The sequence below is a fragment of the Mirounga leonina genome, unplaced genomic scaffold (genome assembly GCF_011800145.1).
Source record: "Mirounga leonina isolate KUSES-001 unplaced genomic scaffold, KU_Mleo_1.0 Mir_165, whole genome shotgun sequence".
NCBI classification, from domain to species: Eukaryota; Metazoa; Chordata; class Mammalia; order Carnivora; family Phocidae; genus Mirounga; species Mirounga leonina.
Window position 1 is genome coordinate 21519460 of NW_023270415.1, and position 21116 is coordinate 21540575.

Sequence of the window (21116 nt, forward strand, 5' to 3'; positions counted from 1 at the left end):
GTAAAGAAATAATTGACTTTTTGTTTAGCTGATCTTTTTTTTAATATAACTAGGGTGCCTGGGTGGCTCAGTCGTTAAGCATTTGCCTTCGGCTCGGGTCATGATCCCAGGGTCCTGGGATTGAGTCCCACATCGGGCTCCCTGCTCGGCAGGAAGCCTGCTTCTCGCTCTCCCACTCCCCCTGCTTGTGTTCCTGCTCTCACTATCTCTCTCTCTGTCAAATAAATAAATAAAATCTTAAAAAAATATATATAACTATAATTAATGATCCTCAAAACTACTGGTACACAGAATAATTTTAAAAGATGCTGGACAAAACAAAAGCTGTCCTGTTAACAGGACACCCAATTCCCACTTAATAGGCCTAGTTTTACTTTCTTTTTTTGTAACAAGTCATACTGCTCCAATTCTGTTTTCAGTCCCATTTTCCCATCGAAATATTTTAATATCTTTTAGGCTATATAATCTATTATTTCATTTTCTTCTTTCCTATTCCTATTATCTATCACTACCTATTACTCTTCCTCCAAAAGAAAAACATGCATTAAACAAAAGGGCAATTGTAACAGAAAAATAAACCCCAAAAACCTTCAAAATTACAAGTTCCAATGTAACATCTCTCTAGTGAGGACAAAGAGGAGACTCCATTTTAGAGAATAAAATATCAACCTGAATTGTAAAATTGTTTCATTTTATTTAAAGCTACTACTAACAGCTGCCAGAGTGATATAATTGCCCCCAGCATGGACCTTCGCAATAGCACAGTCCTTGGCAACACAGAGGTTGACTTCAATTACACAAGAAAGAGAAGGGCTAAACAACTTACCCTTTCTGATACTTTTCATCACTAAAATAAAACAGGCGGGAAATGTGGAAAAGAAATTCAACAAAATAATGTAGCACCAGAAGAACAAGTCCTAGATGATTCAAGCTGTTAAAAAGACAAATTTAAAATGTAAAAATTATCAATTAAGACAGATTGACCCACTATCTACCCAGTCCCATTTACACATCCAAGCAAAACCCCAACTTACTTTAAAAGATAAGCTCCAGCAATGTGAAAGAGGTAAAGACCAATGTAGACAAGCTGACGAGGAATATCTTCCTGTAAATAGAGAGATGCATTATAGATTAAAACACGCTGAAACATTTCTGTGTACAGCATATTGTAGTGTTTCATGAAAATTTTATTACAGATTTCACACACACATACCCACTAAATTATGATGTAAAATCTAGCTTTTCATCTTGAGTTGCAGTCACAGATGTTTGTAAAAACTGACAGTGTTAGGGGTGCCTGGGTGGCTCAGTCATTAAGCGTCTGCCTTCGGCTCAGGTCATGATCCCAGGGTCCTGGGATCGAGCCCCGCATCAGGCTCCCTGCTCCGCAGGAAGCCTGCTTCTCCCTCTCCCACTCCCCCTGCTTGTGTTCCCTCTCTCGCTGTGTCTCTCTCTCTGTCAAATAAATAAATAAAATCTTAAAAAAAAAACCCCCACAAAAACTGACCGCGTTAAACTCAATAAACACTTGTTAATTTATGAAATGCATATACATCTCATTTCTACTCTGGTTTTTGCTGTGTTCCATGTATATATAGAACATAGTTATAGTAGCCTGATATATATATATATATATATAGTATCAGGCTATAGTAAACCTGGGTAGTACTATTCATGTATGACAGCTGCTAATTGCAATTTTTTAAATGGAGGGTTGATATTAAGTGGACTGAACTGTATTCCCCTGGAAGCTCACTAAACTCATCTCTGGCATCTAGTACAGTTGAGTTCAGGTCTCTATTGGCCCTCTACGTCTCTTTCTACATTTCAGTAGTTACTTCTCCAAATCTTTGGAGAAAGAGTAGAGATTTTACACTTGCAGTTTTGAAACTGAAAACTCTTCTCTGGTAAGAATGGTAAAAAACTCAAGTGTTAGAAAGGCAGAACATAAGACAGTCGAATAGTACTATATATGCTACTATGTTTTGGGACTCTCAGGGAAAAAACCCAAGACATGATACCAAGTTGACAGTGGTTCTTCCAATTGGAGAGAGAAGGATCTCTGAAAATAAGCTGTCTTAATTTTTAAACTTCCAATGAAATATTTCTTACAAAAGGAGAGAGGGAGGGGCGCCCCGGGTGGCTCAGTCGGTTAAGCGTCCGCCTTCGGCTCAGGTCATGATCTCGTGGTCCTGGGATCGAGTCCCGTGTTGGGCTCCCTGCTCGGTGGGGAGTCTGTTTTTCCCTCTCCCTTTGCCCCTCCCCCTCTCCTAGCTCATGTTCTCTCCCTCCCTCAAATAAAAATCTTAAAAAAAAAAAGAGGGAGAACAGTATCAAGACTAATATGCTGAAGTTCAACCACAAGGGAACCTTTTTCTGGTCTTACAATCATTTTTTTTTTTTTTTAAAGATTTTATTTATTTATTTGAGAGAGAGAGAATGAGAGAGAGAACACATGAGAGGGGATAGGGTCAGAGGACGAAGCAGACTCCCTGTCGAGCAGGGAGCCCGATGAGGGACTCGATCCTGGGACTCCAGGATCATGACCTGAGCCGAAGGCAGTTGCTTAACCAACTGAGCCACCCAGGCGCCCTGGTCTTACAATCATTTTAGAACAGCTCACCTGCAGTGTTATAAATGCAATTTCACATGCTATGAATAGAGGTGTCACTGTATATACATGATATAAATGTTTCCCAAAGTGTGGTTTTATATTACTGGCACCACACAACATGATTGTGGATAGTACACAACAAAACATTTAACCATAATTTTAAATAAAATATTTTAAATTAAAGCAAGTGGCATGTGACTTGGTATGGGAAATAGTACCATATTCTTCAGATATGTTAATCTATGCTCCAAATTTCTGAGGAGAAAAGACAGCAGGGGGACTCTTGATACTTACAACAAAAGCTTTGTGGTTTTTTAATTGCTGATTGAACACTAAACTCTGTATTAAAACTGTGTAAGTCAATGTAACTAATTGCTGGAATAACTGCTGGAAAAACTATTTAAAAAAACTATTTTTGGGGGGTTAAAAAAGATTTAATTTGGGGTGCCTGGGTGGCTCAGTTGGTTAAGTGACTGCCTTCGGCTCAGGTCGTGATCCTGGAGTCCCAGGATCGAGTCCCACATCAGGCTCCCTGCTCAGCAGGGAGTCTGCTTCTCCCTCTGACCCTCCCCCGTCTCATGCTCTCTATCTCATTCTCTCTCTCAAATAAATAAATAAATAAATAAATAAATCTTAAAAAAAAAGGATTTAATTTTAAGGAAGAAACACAAATTTTAAAAATACATCATTTAACAGAGAACCTAAGCTGCCTATTTTTTTCCTTTCTGACAAATCTAAAAACACTTAAAAATTACAAACTACTTTTCTGAAAGCCATTCTATTTCTCTTATCTTTTGTCCTTAAATCTCAACCTAATTAGGTAAGGTGAGGTTGAAGCTTTTTTCTTTCTTTTTTAAGATTTTATTTATTTGACACAGAGAGAGAGAGAGCGCGCACAAGTAGGGGGAGCAGGCTGAGCAAGGAGCCTGATGTGGGGCTGGGATCACGACCTGAGCCAAAGGCAGCTGGTTAACCAACTGAGCCACCCAGGTGCCCCTGAAGCTTCTTTCTTAAATTCAGGTTCAATTTTGCATTTTAGCCTTGCCCTTTTTTGGTAGTTAACCAACTGAGCCAATAATGAAGAATAAAATACCATCTATCACGGGCTTCCATCTTCATAACCATCAAATGCCTAGCAATAGCTTTTTAAAAGATTTTATTTATTTGAGAGCATGCGAGAGAGAGGGAGAGAGAGAAAGAGAGAGAGCACTCAAGTTGGGGGAGGGGAAAGAGGGAAAAGGAGAGAATCTCAAGCAGACTCTGCACTGAGCACGGAGCCTGACATGGGGCTTGATCCCAGGACCCTTAGATCATGACCTGATCTGAAACCAAGAGTTGGACGCTTAACCCACTGAGCCCCCTAGGTGACCCGAATTTTGTTAATCTTTAAACAAATAAGCAAAACCTTATTTCTGGCTCCTGTTAGAAAACATTTATTTACATAATAAAATTGTAGGATGATGTGTGAAAATGTCTTGGGAAGCCAGAAGAGCTTTCTCTCAGCCACTTTTTTATTCATCTAGACACTAGATTTGAGAAGAGTGATCATTGCTCTTGGATGGCATGCTGACTCCCTAACTGGGATCTATGATGTGGCCAGATGTGAGCTCAGATGGCCAAGTTTCACCCAGCTGCCTCCGGTCCTCATTCCCCACACCCCCCGGAAATGTGTAACCCCAGAGACCATGGTGCTGGGCAAGGTTGTCGTTGGCCTCAGACATATAAGCATCCTGCCTGTGGGACTGTCACCCCACGAGGACTGGAGAATGTCAGGAGTCTGGCTTAGAACAGGGGTGCCATTACAGCCATTTTCTAAATGAAATCTAGATAAATTTCTCATTTTAAAAATCATACTATATCATCCCCATTACTTTTGTAATCTTAAAAGGATTTGGGAATGCCTTTAATATAGAGCATGTGTTTTCCAGTTCACAACAAGCTCCATCACTCCCTGAAGTATTATATTATACTCCTGTCTGTCACTCATTTATTTTCACTTTTTCTCTGGTTAGGCTTTGAGTGTACAAACATTGCTTTAGAGACACTGGTCAATTTGTATATAGCTGAAGGGAATGTTATTTAGAAAAAGATTGATACTCTGTCCTTTGGAAAGCTGTAGGAACTATTTTAAAAGCTCTTGCTTAGGGCGTCTGGGTGGTTGAGTCAGTTAAGCGTCTGACTCTTGGTTTTGGCTCAGGCATAATCTCAGCATCAGGAGATTGACCCCACATAGGGCTCTGCATTTTGCTTGTCCCTCTCCCTCCCTTTCTGTCCCTCCCCACCACGCGCTCTCTCAAAAATAAATAAATATAAAATAAAGACAAAAAAAATTCTTTTATACTTGAATGGAAAAAAGACATAATGAAAATGAGTTATTAGAAAAGCTTTATCAAAGTTCTAGGTGCGCCTGGGTGGCTGAGTTAGTTATGCATCAGACTCTTGGTTTCAGCTCAGGTCATGACCTCAGGTTTGTGAGATCAAGCCCTGCATCAGGCTCCATGCTTAGTGCAGAGTCTGCTTGTCCCTCTCCCTCCCCCTGCTTGTGCACTCTCTTTCTCAGATAAAGAAAATCTTAAAAAAAAATAACTTTATCAAAGTCTCTTATTCTTAATGCTAATGTTTAATTAATATAAGAATGAAATCATGGCATGATGACTTAAAATTCTAATTGTCTCCTTTTTCATGGAAAAGCTAGTAAATATGGTACATTAAATCAAAATAAGTTCTAAAATTATAAATAACTTCAAGTGCCATTTTCAGTTGTTATTCCAACATCTTTTTATTAAAAAGATCAGCCATATACTTTAATAAATTTCTGTTCTTATAAGAAAATGCTTTTCTTAACTACACTGTACTTGTAAAAAAAAATTGATTTCAAACTTAATATCATAAATATGCCCAAATATAAGGCAAAGATTTTCCCCTAAACCACAGATGGAGCCATCTCATATTTAAATCTTTTCAAAACTCTTATGTAATAGGGATCAATATCGATTATTTTGAATAAGAAATACATGTTTGGGTAAGATACACAGCCTTAAAAACCTCAATCAATGTGATTTTTAAGTGCTTATAGGGGGCCTAGCAGAGGAATCAGTGGAAGATGATGTACTCTGGAAAAACTGAGAGGATTCAAAAAGTGGCTCTAGTGATGAATGATAGATATGAACAACAAAATTGCATATGGAAAGTGTGAATATAACTTCCATGAAGGGGGAAGGGGAAAACGCATTATTTCCAATTTAAAATACTTCACAGGATATACAATCATATGCATGTATAAATAAACTAAATAAACTGAATATGAGAAATAAAATATTTGGCTAAATATTTCATTGAGACTTCTCCAAAAGCCCACATATTCAAGTTGGCTAAGAAATTACATGTGAATGTTCTAATGGGCAAAATGGAATAATGTTTATATTGAGGCATACATATTGTATGTGTTTAAAATATTCTCCTTAAAAGAAACAGTTATTTGTGACTAACACACCTCTTGAACTGCTACTAACAGTAGTAGTGTTCCTTTCTTTCTTCATTTCTCTGTAGGATCAGTTCAAAACAATCACTGTACTAGTTTCTTCCAGTAAAGAGTTCTTCCAAAAATAATTTTCATAGAGTAAATTTTAAGAAACTGTTTAACACATATGCAGCTGTTACTTTCAAATTATGTTAATTACTTGAAACAGTTACTTTTGACTGTCATATGTAGGTGTTAAAAATAGTTTCAGTTAAGTTCTAAGTTATGCAAATTATTCCATAAAAATTAGATTGCATTTCTGGAGAAATGCCATCTGGCAGGAATTGATAAGGAAAGAACTTTGAAAACTAAAATGAACAATTACTTTGAAATGTCCTTCTTTATTTACACGGTCAATGACTAAGACAGATTAATAATGAAGCCTAGAGGTATTATGTCTATGGGTATACAAATATGTGCATGAAAAAAGCTTTAAATATTTGAGCCATGGTACTAAGACATTAAGAAACTATGATGTTCTCAGCAACACTGCCCAACAGAACTTTCTGCAATGATGGAAATGCTCTCTATCTCTGCTATCCAAAATGGCAGACAGTATGGCCACATGTGGCTAAATGAGTACTTGCAATAGGGCTAAGTGTGACTAAGAAAGTACATTTTGTTTTTAACTGTAATTACTTTAAATGTGGCTAGTGGCTTTTGTTTTGGGCAGTGCAGCTCTAGGACATCTGTGGTTCGCACCAGGTGCTTACTGCATATGGAAGGGCTTCTGGAAATTGTGAGCCTAAGGATCTTATCTTAACACAGTTCTAAGCCAAAGGTTTTATGGATCATCATCCTAATCCTTATAATCAGTTTAACTAGAAAAACACTCCACTTGAAAAAGAAATCAACATAAAAAGAACTTTCAAGCCACAGTATATGAACTCTATTTGGTGCTGTTTTCTGATCATAGCAGACAACATCAATGATGACAGACACAGAGGACACAAAAACCACAGACACAAAGCAGTAGTAAGTCAGGCAGCTATACCCTGGATTAGCTACTTGCAGTACATACAGAAATGGTGTGGCTTTGGAGAAGGCAGAGATGAACTGGTCATGTTACACTTCTATCCTGAAAAGCGTCTCAAAGTAAGGGAGCTTTAAATGTGGACAAATGTAAATATATATTCAACCAATAGAGAGTATAAAGAATCCCCATGTAGCCCTACCCAGCTTTAATAGTTGTTAACTCAGGACTAGACTTGTTTTGTCTGTATTCCTGTATAAGGATTTTAAAAATAATCTCTCCCTGAAAAAGGGAATACGAGTGTTTGATTAATTTAACGGTATTCCCAGAAAAAGAACTGATGTGCTGGGATCATAAAATTAGAGCATATCAGTGTGAATGAAGCCCAAGGAGAGCACAGAGGAAAAGGGAGCAGGGAGGAAGTGATACAAACCAGCAAAACCCCCGTGGAGCACAGGTGAGCTGCTGTATTTAGTTTCAAGCAACAGGGAAGCGGTATAGGTTTGAGAGAGGAGTTAAAGAAAGGCACTAAAGTGTACTCTGAGATTTCACAAAGTCTGACTTTAGAAGTACTGAGGATAAAATAGAAAGAAGGATATTGTACTCCTCCAGGTGTTATTTGTTCAAATAAAACAAACAAACATCTTTCTCAGATGCTAAGAAGAATGCTCCTCCCATTTCGGGAAAAGCTTCACTGCTGAGTATTTAACTATGGCTTACTTTGTTTAATACTTTTTAATATTTTTTTTCCTGGGCCTTAACACACAGAACTATTAGTTGCAGAATAATCTGATTAATCCTTTTGTCTCATTTGTGAAACTCCTAAGAATATCAATAATATAAAATATAATATAAAACTAATATTACATTTTAAAATTTGTTTAAATTTTATTTAAAACTAATATTACATTTCAAAATTTGTTTAAATTTTATTTAAAATTACCACTGATACAGTTTTAAGACAGGAGATTAACATGTCAAATGTAAAAGAGTCCACTCTCAGTTAAAATATGACAAAAGTTTTTTTCAAGAAATATGTGAGGATATTTAGTCTTTGTGGAAAGAGGGGAGGTAGGAGAATAATGGGGGAAGAGTTCAGGTGGGAAAGAAAAAGGGAGGTTAGAGATGTGAGGAAATGTTTAATTTCAGAGTGACTTTTCAAAAAAAAGGGAAAAAAATGACAACTTTTAAAATTACAAAATCCCAGCTTACTTTTTTGGTTTTCTGGAAGTAGAGTTCAGGAAAAGCATGAAACCAGTAAGCCAACTGGGCTATGTAGAAAAACTTCATTTGAAATCTGCACAAGAAAGGAAAAAAAATACCTTTTAAAGCATGATATTTTTAAAGAATAAAGTAAAAACCAACGCTGGAAATCAGGATGTACTAAGTAGCCACCTTCGTGTTATCATTTCAGGTCTCCCTGCAGTTCTCTGTGCACCTTTAACAACTCCCCAGCAGCCACTTCCCTGTCTCCCTAGAATATTCTCACCACCAGTTGATTCCTCTGGATTAAACAACAGATGCAAAGACATTATCTGCAGAACCCTGACAACCTGCACGCTGGCTGGGAGGAACCAGACCCCCTTGTCTATTAGTACATTAATACTGATTAGTATGTCATGCTAGCTACTGAAAACATAAGGAACATGACTTTGAGGGAATCACCTTACAGACCTTTAAGGTTTCATCAAAAGGAAAGCAGGAAGGGCAAAAAGATGGACACAAAACCGAAAGTGCCTAGATAAACGATCACCTGAAATTGGTATAATCCCAACTGAAAATCTCCCCTGGCTTTTTTCTTAGGGCAATATGGTAACTCTACCTGGTTGGAATACTGAGAGAGCCCCCAAATAAATGGAGGCAAACCAGGATTAGAAAGAGGAATACGGCATGGAAGTGTTCCCCAGGAGATAGAGCTCATCAGCCTAGAATCACTAGTCTCTTGACATTATACCCCTCCAGTCTTCCTGCTTTCTCTTTGTTCTCCCTTCCCCTTTTCCTCCAGACTTCTAAAATTGAAAACACAAAACCAACTGGAAATAAATTTTTGGGGGGAGAGGGGAGATAGTCCCATATAAATATGATGTTTATAACCCTACTGCATAAAAGCTCGCTGAATTAATATCATTTTTAAAAGTCAGAATGACTCAGCAGCGTGGGTATTATTGCTGGACTTAAAACAAAGGTATGCATGGTCATGTTATTTCCTTTGTATCTTTTTCTCCAATTCTCAAATCACAATGCATTTACTGAATGCTGTCTAGGCGACAAACACCTACATATGGCCTGGCACACCGAAGGATATATAATATAAAGAGACAGTTCCTACTTGCTGTCAAGGTACACAGAGTCTTGGTGGGTATGGGCACAATACAAGACTTACATAAATGGAACAATTATAGAACATTCATGACAATGTAGGGATATTACCTAAAATATTATATACCAAAATGACAAATTCAGGAAAGCAAAAGACAATATAGGCTTACATAGCAAGGAAAAATAATATGGAATAGTCGTGCTAGAGCTGGGCTTGAAGAATGAGTAATTTAGCTGAATGTCTTTGCAACACTGAGCTTTTTTATAGGACTGTATAGAAACCTTGGGGGCTAGAAAGATAAAAAAGAGACAATCGCTACCCTGAAGTTTACAGTGTAAGAGAGTAAAAAAAGACTGGGGCACAGAAAAGGAGCAAAAAGTACAGCGAAGATGGAGAACTGATGAGAAAGGATGAGGGAGAAGGGAAACCAGAACTAAATTAAGATTGTTAAAATCAGTTTTCTCAAGCTAATGAACATGTTGGAAATATTAATTATACATAAAAAAAGAGCATGAGAATTTTTTTCTTATGGCAGAGGGACTGCCAACGACATACCTATTGTATGAATTTGCCAAAGTCCTAAAGAGAATGACAAGAATAGGTTCTGCTTAAAAGTGACACAACCATGGTCCTTAACTAAGAAAAGCCTGCTAAAATGACTTACGTCATCAGGTTATGGGGATAAGCCCTCCACAAGATAGTTGGGTCTGAGATGTAGTTTTCCTAAGGAAGAAGATATAAAAATTAGCCTATTGAGTATAATGCAAACTTCTTGGAAAATAAGACAGTATTTTCATTTCTTACACATTTATAATTTCCCAGATCAGGCACTCCAAAGAGCCCACTGAAGTTAAACTTTTTAGTTGTTTTAGTTATTTTTGATTCAGTTGAATTGCTTATTTTAGCAAATTGAAAATCACTATGAAAGATATGAAGTCAAATAAGCATAATTCCTGGTCTTCAAAATTCAATAATCCAATAGAGTAAAAAATACATGTATGTGAACAAACATAAAACAATCAAAAAACAGTAATGGTACATAACAGAGGCAACAACAGCTATGGGAGAGATGAATTTTGTCTTGGGTGATCAGAGAAGGATTTCGGGAAAGACGGAGCACCTGACAGGAGATGGAGGATTAAGGTGCTGCCAAGTTTTATAGGATGATGTCCACACACTAACCCAAATCTTTTTCTTGGATAACCAGATCTATTCAGTGAGAATTACTGCACATGTGTAAAAAACAAAAACAAAAAACCTCTCATGTGACTTATCTTTAGTAAGAGTATTTTCCTACTGAAATGTAACACGATTATGTTAAAAAAATTATTCAATAGATTTTAAGCGGAAATTACATATATTTATAAAGTATCATTAAAGCAGCAGCATAAAAGGGCATGAGCCCTGGAAAGACTGAGTTTTAATCTATTTCCAAAACTAACTATTGTACACTTTGCCTGTTTATTTATCTCTAACATGGCAATTAAAAAAAAAATTGTGTCCTAACAAACTAAAAAATATGTAAACTCTAGAGTGCTATAAATTCGGAGATTATTAATACTAATACTAATGTAAATACTACCTTCCCCCTCACTAGTTAGAATGATACAGTTAAAGGTTTTGATAGCTTTAACTGTAAAGTTACACAATATTTTAAGTTGCTTGGACACTACCCAGACTGTTTTTAAAAGAGGAAATGACTAGAAACATTACAACTCATATAACCCAGTAAAAGTTATCACTGACTTTTTTCCCTTTTTGCTAATATAGAGATATCTGCAAATGACTACAGGATATAAAAATATTCAGACTGACTAAAAATGAGTAACACTTTCTGAAACATTAAACACAGTTTAGAATTTCTGCTGTATGAAAACTAATGAAAAAAGAGGCTTATCACTGAAACTTGATTTATACTAGTTCAACAGAAAAATTCCTAATCTTAGATAACAAGAATAGAGAAGGGATTTTCTAAGGTTTAGGCTTTGCTTATGAGCATTAAAAATAGGACATCATTTTCTGTTCTGGCTATATAACATAAATACTTTGAGAAATGAAAATTTAAGCATAGTATATACTTACAGATATTAGAATGAATGTGCCCCAAATACAAGAAAAAAGGTAGAATGCACTAAGCTGACCAGATTCATTAAACTTGCTGTGTTTCGTTTTGGAGAAGTGCATTCGCCTGTTAATTTTCTAAAAATAAAAACAACCATTAGTAATTAAAAAGATATTATAAAGCATATTTAATATGTGACTACTGTTAAGTATGGAGCACTAGTATTTTATAAAGTATAGATTTCTAAGATTGTATACTTACATCCAACACATACTCTTGAATTATGGCATGAATAATTATCGCCACTAGCATGTAGAAGAAAACTGTAGCCAAATCTTTGATACCATAGTAATAAAGGGATGCTGATTCAGTAGCTTGTTCTTCTGAAGGCCAAAAAGGAAGAACACACATACACAAAAATATACATAAGATTATAAAAACAGCACTAAGCACAACATAGTTATGGAAACAAACAAAAGAAGACTAACCTAATAAATAAGTTCTATAGAAACATTATAGGTGATTTGCTTTTGGACATCTTGAGTCTTAGGAGCAATGAAAATTGAAAACTACCCAGAAATCTAAGGCCTCAGAAATTACTTACAAAAGACTTGACACATGTTAGTTACAGCCATCAAAGACCAAAAAACAGGGAAGGGGAGGCCATACTCAGATCTTTGGGAAGACTCTAAAATTGATATTATCCCAGGTAGAGATTAGGTTACATCAAAGTTATACTTAGCCTATCTGTCTGTCTTAAATTTTCTACCTCTTTTCAAACTAGACACTTCATTATGATTCTGATAGAAAAACTGATTTAACCCCTATTTGAATGAGTTTTGACCTATCAGCACTATAGATAGAGCCAACTGCTACTTAAAATTGTTTTTAATCCTCGATATTGTTCTTTTTTTCAAAACAAATCTTAATCAAATACTTGTGAGTTGCTGTAAATTATTGTTCTCAAGCTTTATATTTATAGAAATTATTTGGGAAAAAAAGCACTATTGTTCTCTGGCATATTCAAATTTCAAAATAACTTTTTGATTCTGAGTGATCTGATAGATATCTAAGTCACTAAATCAAATATGGTTGACCCTTGAACAACACAGGTTTGAACTGCCTGGGTCCATTTACCTGCAGATTTTTTTCAAGAAATACTGCCAATGTACATTCTTGTCCTTATGATTTCAATAACATTTTCCTTTTTAAAATAACATTTTCTTTTCTCTAGTTTATTATAAGAATGCAGTATATCATACATATATAAAATATGTGTTAATCAACTGTTTATATTATTGGTGAGGCTTCTGGTCAACAGTAGGCTATTAGTAGTTAAGGTTTTGGGGACTCAAAAAATTGTACATAGATTTTTGATTGCACAGGGGTCAATGCCCCTAACCTCTGCATTATTTAAGGGTCAACTGCATTTATACAACTATATATCTAAAATAAACCCAATTCAATGTTATGTAATTGATCCTACATTCTAAATACAGAGCCAAATACTTGTCTGAATATGTTAATATTTTATTAACCAAATACCCTCAACCCATGCTGGTTAATTGTATCACTGTCTTCAACTACAATCAACTTCCAATAACAGCTTGACTTTCACATTGCATAATTTAGAAATAAAACTTTTAGGGGCGCCTGGCTGGCTCATTTGGCAGAGCATGTGACTCTTGATCTCAGGGTCATGAGTTCAAGCCCCACACTGGGTGTGAAGCCTACTTAAAATTAAAAAAAAAAAAAAAAGAAATGAAACTTTTAAAAATAAAGCCTGAAAGTGTAGTTTGGATGCTACTGTAACTCCTAGAGCTTACGGACATTTAGAGGTAGAGCACAACAAAAACATGAAAATAAAATAGGCTTATAAGGATTGTTACTTTAGGTCTAAAGAATAATTCATAGGTCAGAAAAACTGAACCTAAATATTGTACCTTTAGAAACCTTGATTGAACGATAACACTTTAAACAAATATTCAATATCTATTCTTAGAATTTTCTTATGAAAAAGATCAGAGGGAATAGAAGGGAAAAAAAAAAGTTCTCCCATGGAAAATCAAGTCCATTTACAAAATACACAATAAACATTAAACACATAAAATCTGATTTTCATAGGGTGAAGTCAACAAAATACATCATTTCTCGCATTATAAAATCACCAAAATAACATTCAGTCTAATCATGAATGAAATCTATTAAAATTAAAGAATTTAGTATTCACCGTAATTTCCAAGTTTGTTCAGGTAAAACCTTCTACTTAAATAGAAAATTCTGAAAGAAAACTACCTACCTGTTGCAGGGAGGGTAACATTGTACTGAAGAGTAACAAAAATGATAGAAGCTTTTGCTGTTATCTAGAAAAAAAGAAAAAAAAAAGATCAAGTCAATTTGTGACCTTCTCCCAAATAGGTCAAGGGAGAAAACATTGTGAGTTCTGCCCCCAAATCTAAGAACCAAGGGCACCCTAGTTCTTGTGGCCCTGTGACAGGCACAACTGAATTCCTGATCATTCAGGGGTTGAGCTTGGGAGTGCTGCAGTTTAGATGAGTTTGTGAGTTTCTGTTAGTCCTAACTTTAAGATTTCAAAAGAGACACTCTGTAGTTTCAGTGATTCTCTACTCTAGACCTGTACAATGAACAAAGTTCCTATTAAAAAACACTGAAATGTAAATTAATAAAGGAAAGGAAGCACAGTTACCACCACTAAAAACTGATCAAGCTGGGGTCTGTGGTATGTGTATGTGTTTATCTCTCACACACCTGGGATAGTTAAGTCCTCAATATTTAACTGACCTGATTATTGGTAAAAGTGAAGTGGTCAGAACAGAAAAATGGAATGCTTACTCAGTATTTATAGGCACCAGGTAATGTGCTAGACAAGAATGGATAAAAAAGATGAATGATACAATCCCTGACCACTCGTAGCTCAGTTGGGTCAGGAAGATGGGTAAACAAATTGTTATAGTATTATAGAATCAGTGCCAACAGGTATTCAGGATAGACAATGAATTTTTTTTGTTGTTTTTTTCCTGGGGTGGGGAATAAGGCATATTTTGGAAAGGCTTCTCAGAGGATATGGTGTGGAACTGTCTCTTGTTGGAAAACGGAAGTTCTCTAGGCTCATAAAGGGGGATGAGGAGGGCAGCATAGGTAGAAGAACAGAAAGCACAAAGGTTAAATAGCGAACATGAGGCCCGGCACGATACACATCAGTAAGCGGTAGAAAAGCCTAGAAAACTTCTCAAGTGCTAGAAAGGGCCTTGTTTGTTAGACTAAATAGTTTAGATTTTATTTTGGCACAATTAGAGAATTAGGAAGTGGGGGAAGTTCATTTGTGCTTTTTAGAAAGATCATGGATGTACCTAGTAAGTGGTCTTTGAAGCCCCCTCAAATCCATTCTCCACGCTGCAACCAGAGTCATCTTCTGACCGTGTTAACACCTTTCCCCATGCCCACCCATCCCCTACCTCCACCCTGAAAATTCTTCACTGGATTCCCATGCTTTCTAGGATAAAGAACAAAATCTTTTTTTAAAGATTTTATTTATTCATTTATTTACTTACCTATTTATTAATTCACTTATTTAGAGAGCATGAGCAGGGGTGTGTAGGGAGGAGCACAGGGAGGGAGAGAATCCCAAGCAGACTCCCTGCTGAGCACAGAGCCCAATGCGGGGCTTGATCCCACAACCCTGAGATCATGACCTGAGCCAAAATCAAGAGTCGGACGCTCAACTGACTGAGCCACCCAGGTGCCTGAAGAACAAAATCTTTAATGTGGCCCATACAATAATCTATGATCCTTCCTCTCTGCCTCTCCAGCCTTACCTCAGACCACTGCCTCCTGGATTCCTCCCATCACAGGGTCTGTGCACATGCAGTTCTATCGGAAACCCTACTGAAAACTTTCCCCCTTCAGATCTCAGTTCAATCACACCTTTTCAAGGAAGCCTTTGTTAGATTATCTCAGAGATGATCTAACGTCCTTTGTTAGATTATCTCAGAGAATTGTGTTCCTTTCTTTCAAAACACATACTCTTGGTGTGATAATATTACTAATTTCTGTCACACACATTAGAAAGTAAGCTCCATAAGATCTGGGACCATGCCTGTTTCTTCACTGTATGTTTAGAGCCCAGCATGGGGCCTGACCCATGTTAGGTGATTGATCATCTCTGTTGATTAAATACTAAATAAAAAATAAACTGGAGTAGGTACACAAGTCAAATATAAGACTTCTGCAAGAGACCACATGAAAGATAATAAGGCCTGAACTAAGGCAGTGGTAGTGGGACAGAGACAGTACTTTTGGGGCAGAATAAGGCGTGGGGAGCGAGAGGGAAGAGTCAAAGATTATGTATGGATACTTACAGCTTGAACAAGTGAAAGTAATACTATTAATAAAATGTGGAATACAGGAGGGGCAGCAGCTTTTGGGGAAAAGAGAAAAAACTGAGTTTTAGACAGACTGATTTCTGTGAGATATGCAGGTGGAAAGACCAATAGGCAGATAAGCCTAAGACTTGAACTCTGCAGGGAGACCCTTGCTTAAAGACTTGGGAGTCTCTACTTATAGTAGATAGTTAAAGCTGTGGGGGTATTTAAATCATCTATGGAGAGTGCACAGTGTTTGCAGAGAAATAGGACAACAACAGAACCATGAAGGTGGCAGAGAAAAAGCTGGTGGCAAAATAAGAAGAAATGATCAGAGAGGCAGGAAGAGAATGAAGACAGCTAGATGCCCCCAAGGCCAAGGGGTAACATTTCAAAAAGGTGTGGTTAATAAAGTCAAAGTTTCAAAAGAGACTTGGCAGGAAAGGAGTACAATGAACTACATTTTAAGAAGCCATCAGGGGTCATAGCTTGAGTGATTCCAATGAAACAATGAGAGCAAAAATCATACCATAGACTGAAGAACACAGGAGAAACAAAGTGGTATCCAGTGATAGATGCCAGGTCAAGATTTATGTTTTTATGAGAGAGACTGAGCTTATGTGGGGGCAGTCAGGAAGGTGCCAGGGAAAAGGAAGAAATTAAACATTTAAGGAGACAATGGATAGAAAGATCTGGTAAGAAATGAAATGTAAGGATAGAGCTAGAAGTTAATCTTGAAGTTTTCTTCTTAGATGGGAAAGAAGGTAGCAATGGATGAGTCAGGTAAGTTCAAAAGGCAGGAAAAGTGAAGAAACACACATTTAGTAAACTCTTATTTTCCCTGTGGTGGAAAAAAAAGCAATGAGATCTGTTCAGCATGATTAGGGACTTGAATGAGTATTTATATCATTCCTATAGGGAAAGGAGCTGGCCAGAGAAAAGTAAAAAAGATCACTGGGTGTTATTGATGTCTGAGATTAGAAGCCTTTGATTTGTAATATAATCTATCAGCACAAGTTATGACTTTCTCTGGCAACCCTTAGCAATCCATGAATGGAAAAGCACAGAAAAAGCAGAGGGTGCAGTGGATTGATGGTTGGATATTTGCAGGGCTAATATGGAGAAAAGACCAAGAGGGAAGGGAGCTGAGGCCTGGGGTGAGTGTGGACAAGCAGTTAAAGTCTTCAGGAAGAAAGCAAAGCAATGAAGGGGCCAAGGCACCATAAAAGCTTATACTAGGTGGAGAGTTGGCACACGAGCAGCAGAATGAAGGAGGTGAAACATGTAGGTTGTGGCTGAGCTTTGCTATATTGGAATTCAGAATCTGGAAACAAGGCAGGCCTACGTGATAAAGTCCACGGTATGGCCACTAAAGTGAGTTGCTTAACCGTCGTAGATATGGAAAGGTCACTTGAATAGAAAAGGCCAGCAAGGGTTCTGGTATTATCATTTGGGTCATTCACATGAATGCACTAGAGCAGAATGATGGCATGGGTTTCCAGGGCAATACTGCTTTTATGTGATTATTTTTAATAAAGTTGACTGATGACCAAATTTCATTTTTTGATATCTTTGTTTAGACTCCACATATATTAACACATACATACGTTCTCCACACACCTGTTTCTAGTTTAGAATATGACGTCACCACTATCATAGCTAAGAAAACTTCTCAAGAGTCCTTTACAAATGACAAGTAAAATTCTTCAGATAAATTTAATATCAAATACCAAAAGCAACAAAAATTAGATTATCTTTCTATGGTAGGCTTCCAAATAATTACAATCTGGCCTCCAGCTACTTTAGCATGTGTCATTAAAAGTAGAGCAAGAGGAAAAATACAAACTACATACCTCAAAAAGTTTACAGAAAAATCATGCTACTAGCTTTTCCAGGCCTCCTAAGCCTCACACCTCAGCAAGCATTGCTTTCACCTAATATTACAATCAATTAATAGTAAGGCAAATTAATTTGGAATAAAACATGCTGCAGAAATATATAATGTACTCAAAAGTAAACATAACTGAGTTTATGACAGTTTTGGACATTTATAACACTGCTTTCCATTTACAAGAATGAAACTTACTCAGATACATCTTGAACAGGTTCCACAAAGTCTAAGGCATTATCTAATTCTATGTTGTATGTAGTATCATGAATATCCTAATGTTTCCTTAATCAAGAGGTCACCAGTTTGGGCTTGATGTTTTTTTCTTGTTAAAATTATACCGTACTTGTCAGAGGAAGGTGTGATTTACTACATTGACTATATGCCCGAAAGATAAAGACAATTTCTGAATATCACATTTCACTTCCCCATCACCTTAAGCTTAAATAAAATTAAGTTCTTAATAAATGAGATGGAGGGGTGCCTGGGTGGCTCAGTTGGTTAAGCGACTGCCTTCGGCTCAGGTCATGATCCTGGAGTCCCGGGATCGAGTCCGCATCGGGCTCCCTGCTCAGCTGGGGCTCTACTTCTCCATCTGACCCTCTTCCCTCTCGTGCTCTCTGTCTCTCATTCTCTCTCTCAATTAAATAAATAACATCTTTAAAAAAAAAAAAATAAGTGAGATGGAAAGAAAATGTTAGCATTAAGGCATGTCATCCTTAAAAATACAATAAACCTCCAAAACAGTTCCAAGATAGCTGTAATTGTAAATGTTCTCCCAAATCTGCACGGCACAAACCACCTAGACTCCTGCAAAGAAGCTCCCTTCCAGAAGAAAATATTCCTCTTGGAAACCCCTAACTCCTCACTCCTTTTATCCTCACTTGGATTCCCAAACACCCTTCTATTTTTCAACTGTTCAAATTTTCCCAACTCAAATAGGAAGCCATTAACTAAAGATCATGATTTGCATTATGTAGACAGATACTGACTGTATTAAAACCATGATTTCAAAATTTACAAGGAATTCTTGGTAACATGAAGTTTCCCAGAAATTAAACTTAGATTTCTCCAAAACAGACTACTTTTTTTTAATTAACCTTTTTACATATAATCTCTTTAGATGCTAACCATGGGACCCTTCTCTCACCTAAAAATGCTGTCTTCTATTTTCAACTTTGATAAATATCTAATGAATAATAATAGCTACTATTTATGGCATGGCTCCTGTAAACCAAGCACTGAACTAAAGCCATGATACACATTAGTTAATTTAATTCTCCAAGTAACCCAATGAGCCCTGTTTTGCCGAAAGGAAACAAGTTCTGAGAAGTTAAAATGATCTGCCCTAGGTCACCCTGTGAGCAAGCTGCAGAGCCCTAACTTGAACACGGACCCCTTTAGCTACAGCATCTACACTTCTACAGTATATTTATATTGATTTTTCATTTTGGTTAGTAATACAGTATCTGTTATCACTTTGTCAATTTCTTCGTAAATCCTCTGACATTTTCTCAATATATTCACACAAAGGGCTTAACAGGTTCTACTGCAAAAACATCAACTTCTCTATTATTCTAACGCAAATACTGTAATTCTATAGTTATGTTAATTTTGAGGTTCAGCAGCAATTATTTTAAAAGTCAAATAGCTAAACTAATTTCGTCAATTTTTCCCTGATATGTAGATAACATGGTACAACTTGCACAAACTTCCTTCTTCTGTATATTACTTTAATGTTCTCTTTTGAACTAAAAACTTCTATTTAGATCTTTGTTGTGTTTACTTAGATTTATAAATTTTACAGATTTACATAGAAGCAAAAATCCACTCACTATTAAAAAAATCATTGACATGGGGTGCCTGGGTGGCTCTGTGGTTTAGAGTCTTTCAATTTTGGCTCAGGTCAAGATCTCAGGGTTGTGAGACTGAGCTTCGTGGTAGGCTCCATGTTCAGCAGAAGTCGGCTTGTCCCTCTCCCTCTGCTCCCCCCCCCACTTAAACAGCCCCCACTTAAATAAATAAAAACTTAAAAAAAAGAAATCACTGCTACGTGAGGCAAGGTATAGGTGGTGAACTTCCACAGAAACGCGGTAAGAGACTATGAAAACTTTCACATAAAAGCAAAGTTATACCATTTCTAAGTGTCGGGATTTCTGATTAATATTCCATTTCACTCAAAGCACTGCAAATATACCCTGCAGGTAATTTTATTCTTAGATCCTATTTTTAAAGTCAGGAATTCTTACCATATGGAGATGGGTTATGAAAAGTTTTACAAAATTGAATATACTGTACATACAAAAGTATTACTTCTAATATCAAAACAGAAAGTATAAATACAAAATTCAGAGAGTACAAGTGTTTAGAATTGCATTTTTAATATGATACACTCATATAGTACTTTAAACAACCATCAGATGCAGTCACACCATATTATCTGATCCCTGTAACCTAACAATGACTGAGAATACCACAGGTGCTGTTATTTCCTTACACTGAAAAGCTGAGGCTTCGACTTAGGTCACCCAAAAGGTAAGCAGCACAGGGCCAGCCTAAAAGCGTGGGACATACGTTAGTTTCCTTCTACCTTCCCTTCCACCATACCAACTACCTCCTTAGCCGTGGGCTAAGTGGAATAAATGACACTGTCAGGAATAAAAACATCTGTCTAAGAGGGGAGGGGGGTGGGAGGATGGGTTTAGCCCGGTGGTGGGTATTGAGGAGGGCACATTCTGCATGGAGCACTGGGTGTTATGCACAAACAATGAATCATGGAACACTTCATCTAAAACTAATGATGTAATGTATGGGGATTAACATAAGAATAAAAAAAATAAATAAAATAATAAAAAAACAAACAAACAAACAAAATCTGTCTAGATCCAGAAAAGCCTTTGAGAAGAGAAGCAAAAGTAGACAAAATGTTAACTTACCTAATAAGATTTTAAAACCCACGTGGAGTCCACCTAAAAATTTTATTCATCTTATTCATAAAAAAAGTATTCGGCTGTCACTGGCAGTCTCATTCTACCAGTTTTCCTCAAGAATTTTTAATGTCATTCATCCAACAAATATTTTTTAAGCACCTACTACGTCTCAGGTGCTATTCTGGGCACTGGAAACAGAGTAATAAAACCTCTAAGTTTCTGCCCTCTCTGAGGTTATATTTCATGAGGAGAGAGACAAACAATACAAAAGTAAAATAATCAGTGTATTTGATGGGGCATAGCGTCTATACAGAAAAATTTAAAAAGAAAAGAAGGAATGGCGTGTGTACTGAGGAGCGAGGGAAAGAAAACCGTAGGATGTTATATACACGTTCACCTTGCAAAGTTTATTACCCACATTCAACAG

The 21116-nt window shown here is 36.7% G+C and overlaps 1 protein-coding gene across 2 annotated transcripts in view; it reads right to left on the bottom strand.

Annotated features, from left to right (window-relative positions):
* The window catches only part of TRAM1 (translocation associated membrane protein 1), a 32228-nt gene that overhangs the window by 9924 nt on the left and 1188 nt on the right, over positions 1-21116 (bottom strand). For both annotated transcript variants that reach the window (XM_035011317.1, XM_035011319.1), the window contains exons 2-8: positions 13789-13852; positions 11751-11872; positions 11510-11626; positions 10092-10150; positions 8320-8404; positions 1035-1105; positions 827-931 (exon numbers count right to left, since the gene is read on the bottom strand). In XM_035011317.1, the coding sequence (XP_034867208.1) occupies positions 827-931; positions 1035-1105; positions 8320-8404; positions 10092-10150; positions 11510-11626; positions 11751-11872; positions 13789-13852 (623 nt within the window). The remainder of the gene's footprint in view (positions 1-826; positions 932-1034; positions 1106-8319; positions 8405-10091; positions 10151-11509; positions 11627-11750; positions 11873-13788; positions 13853-21116) is intronic.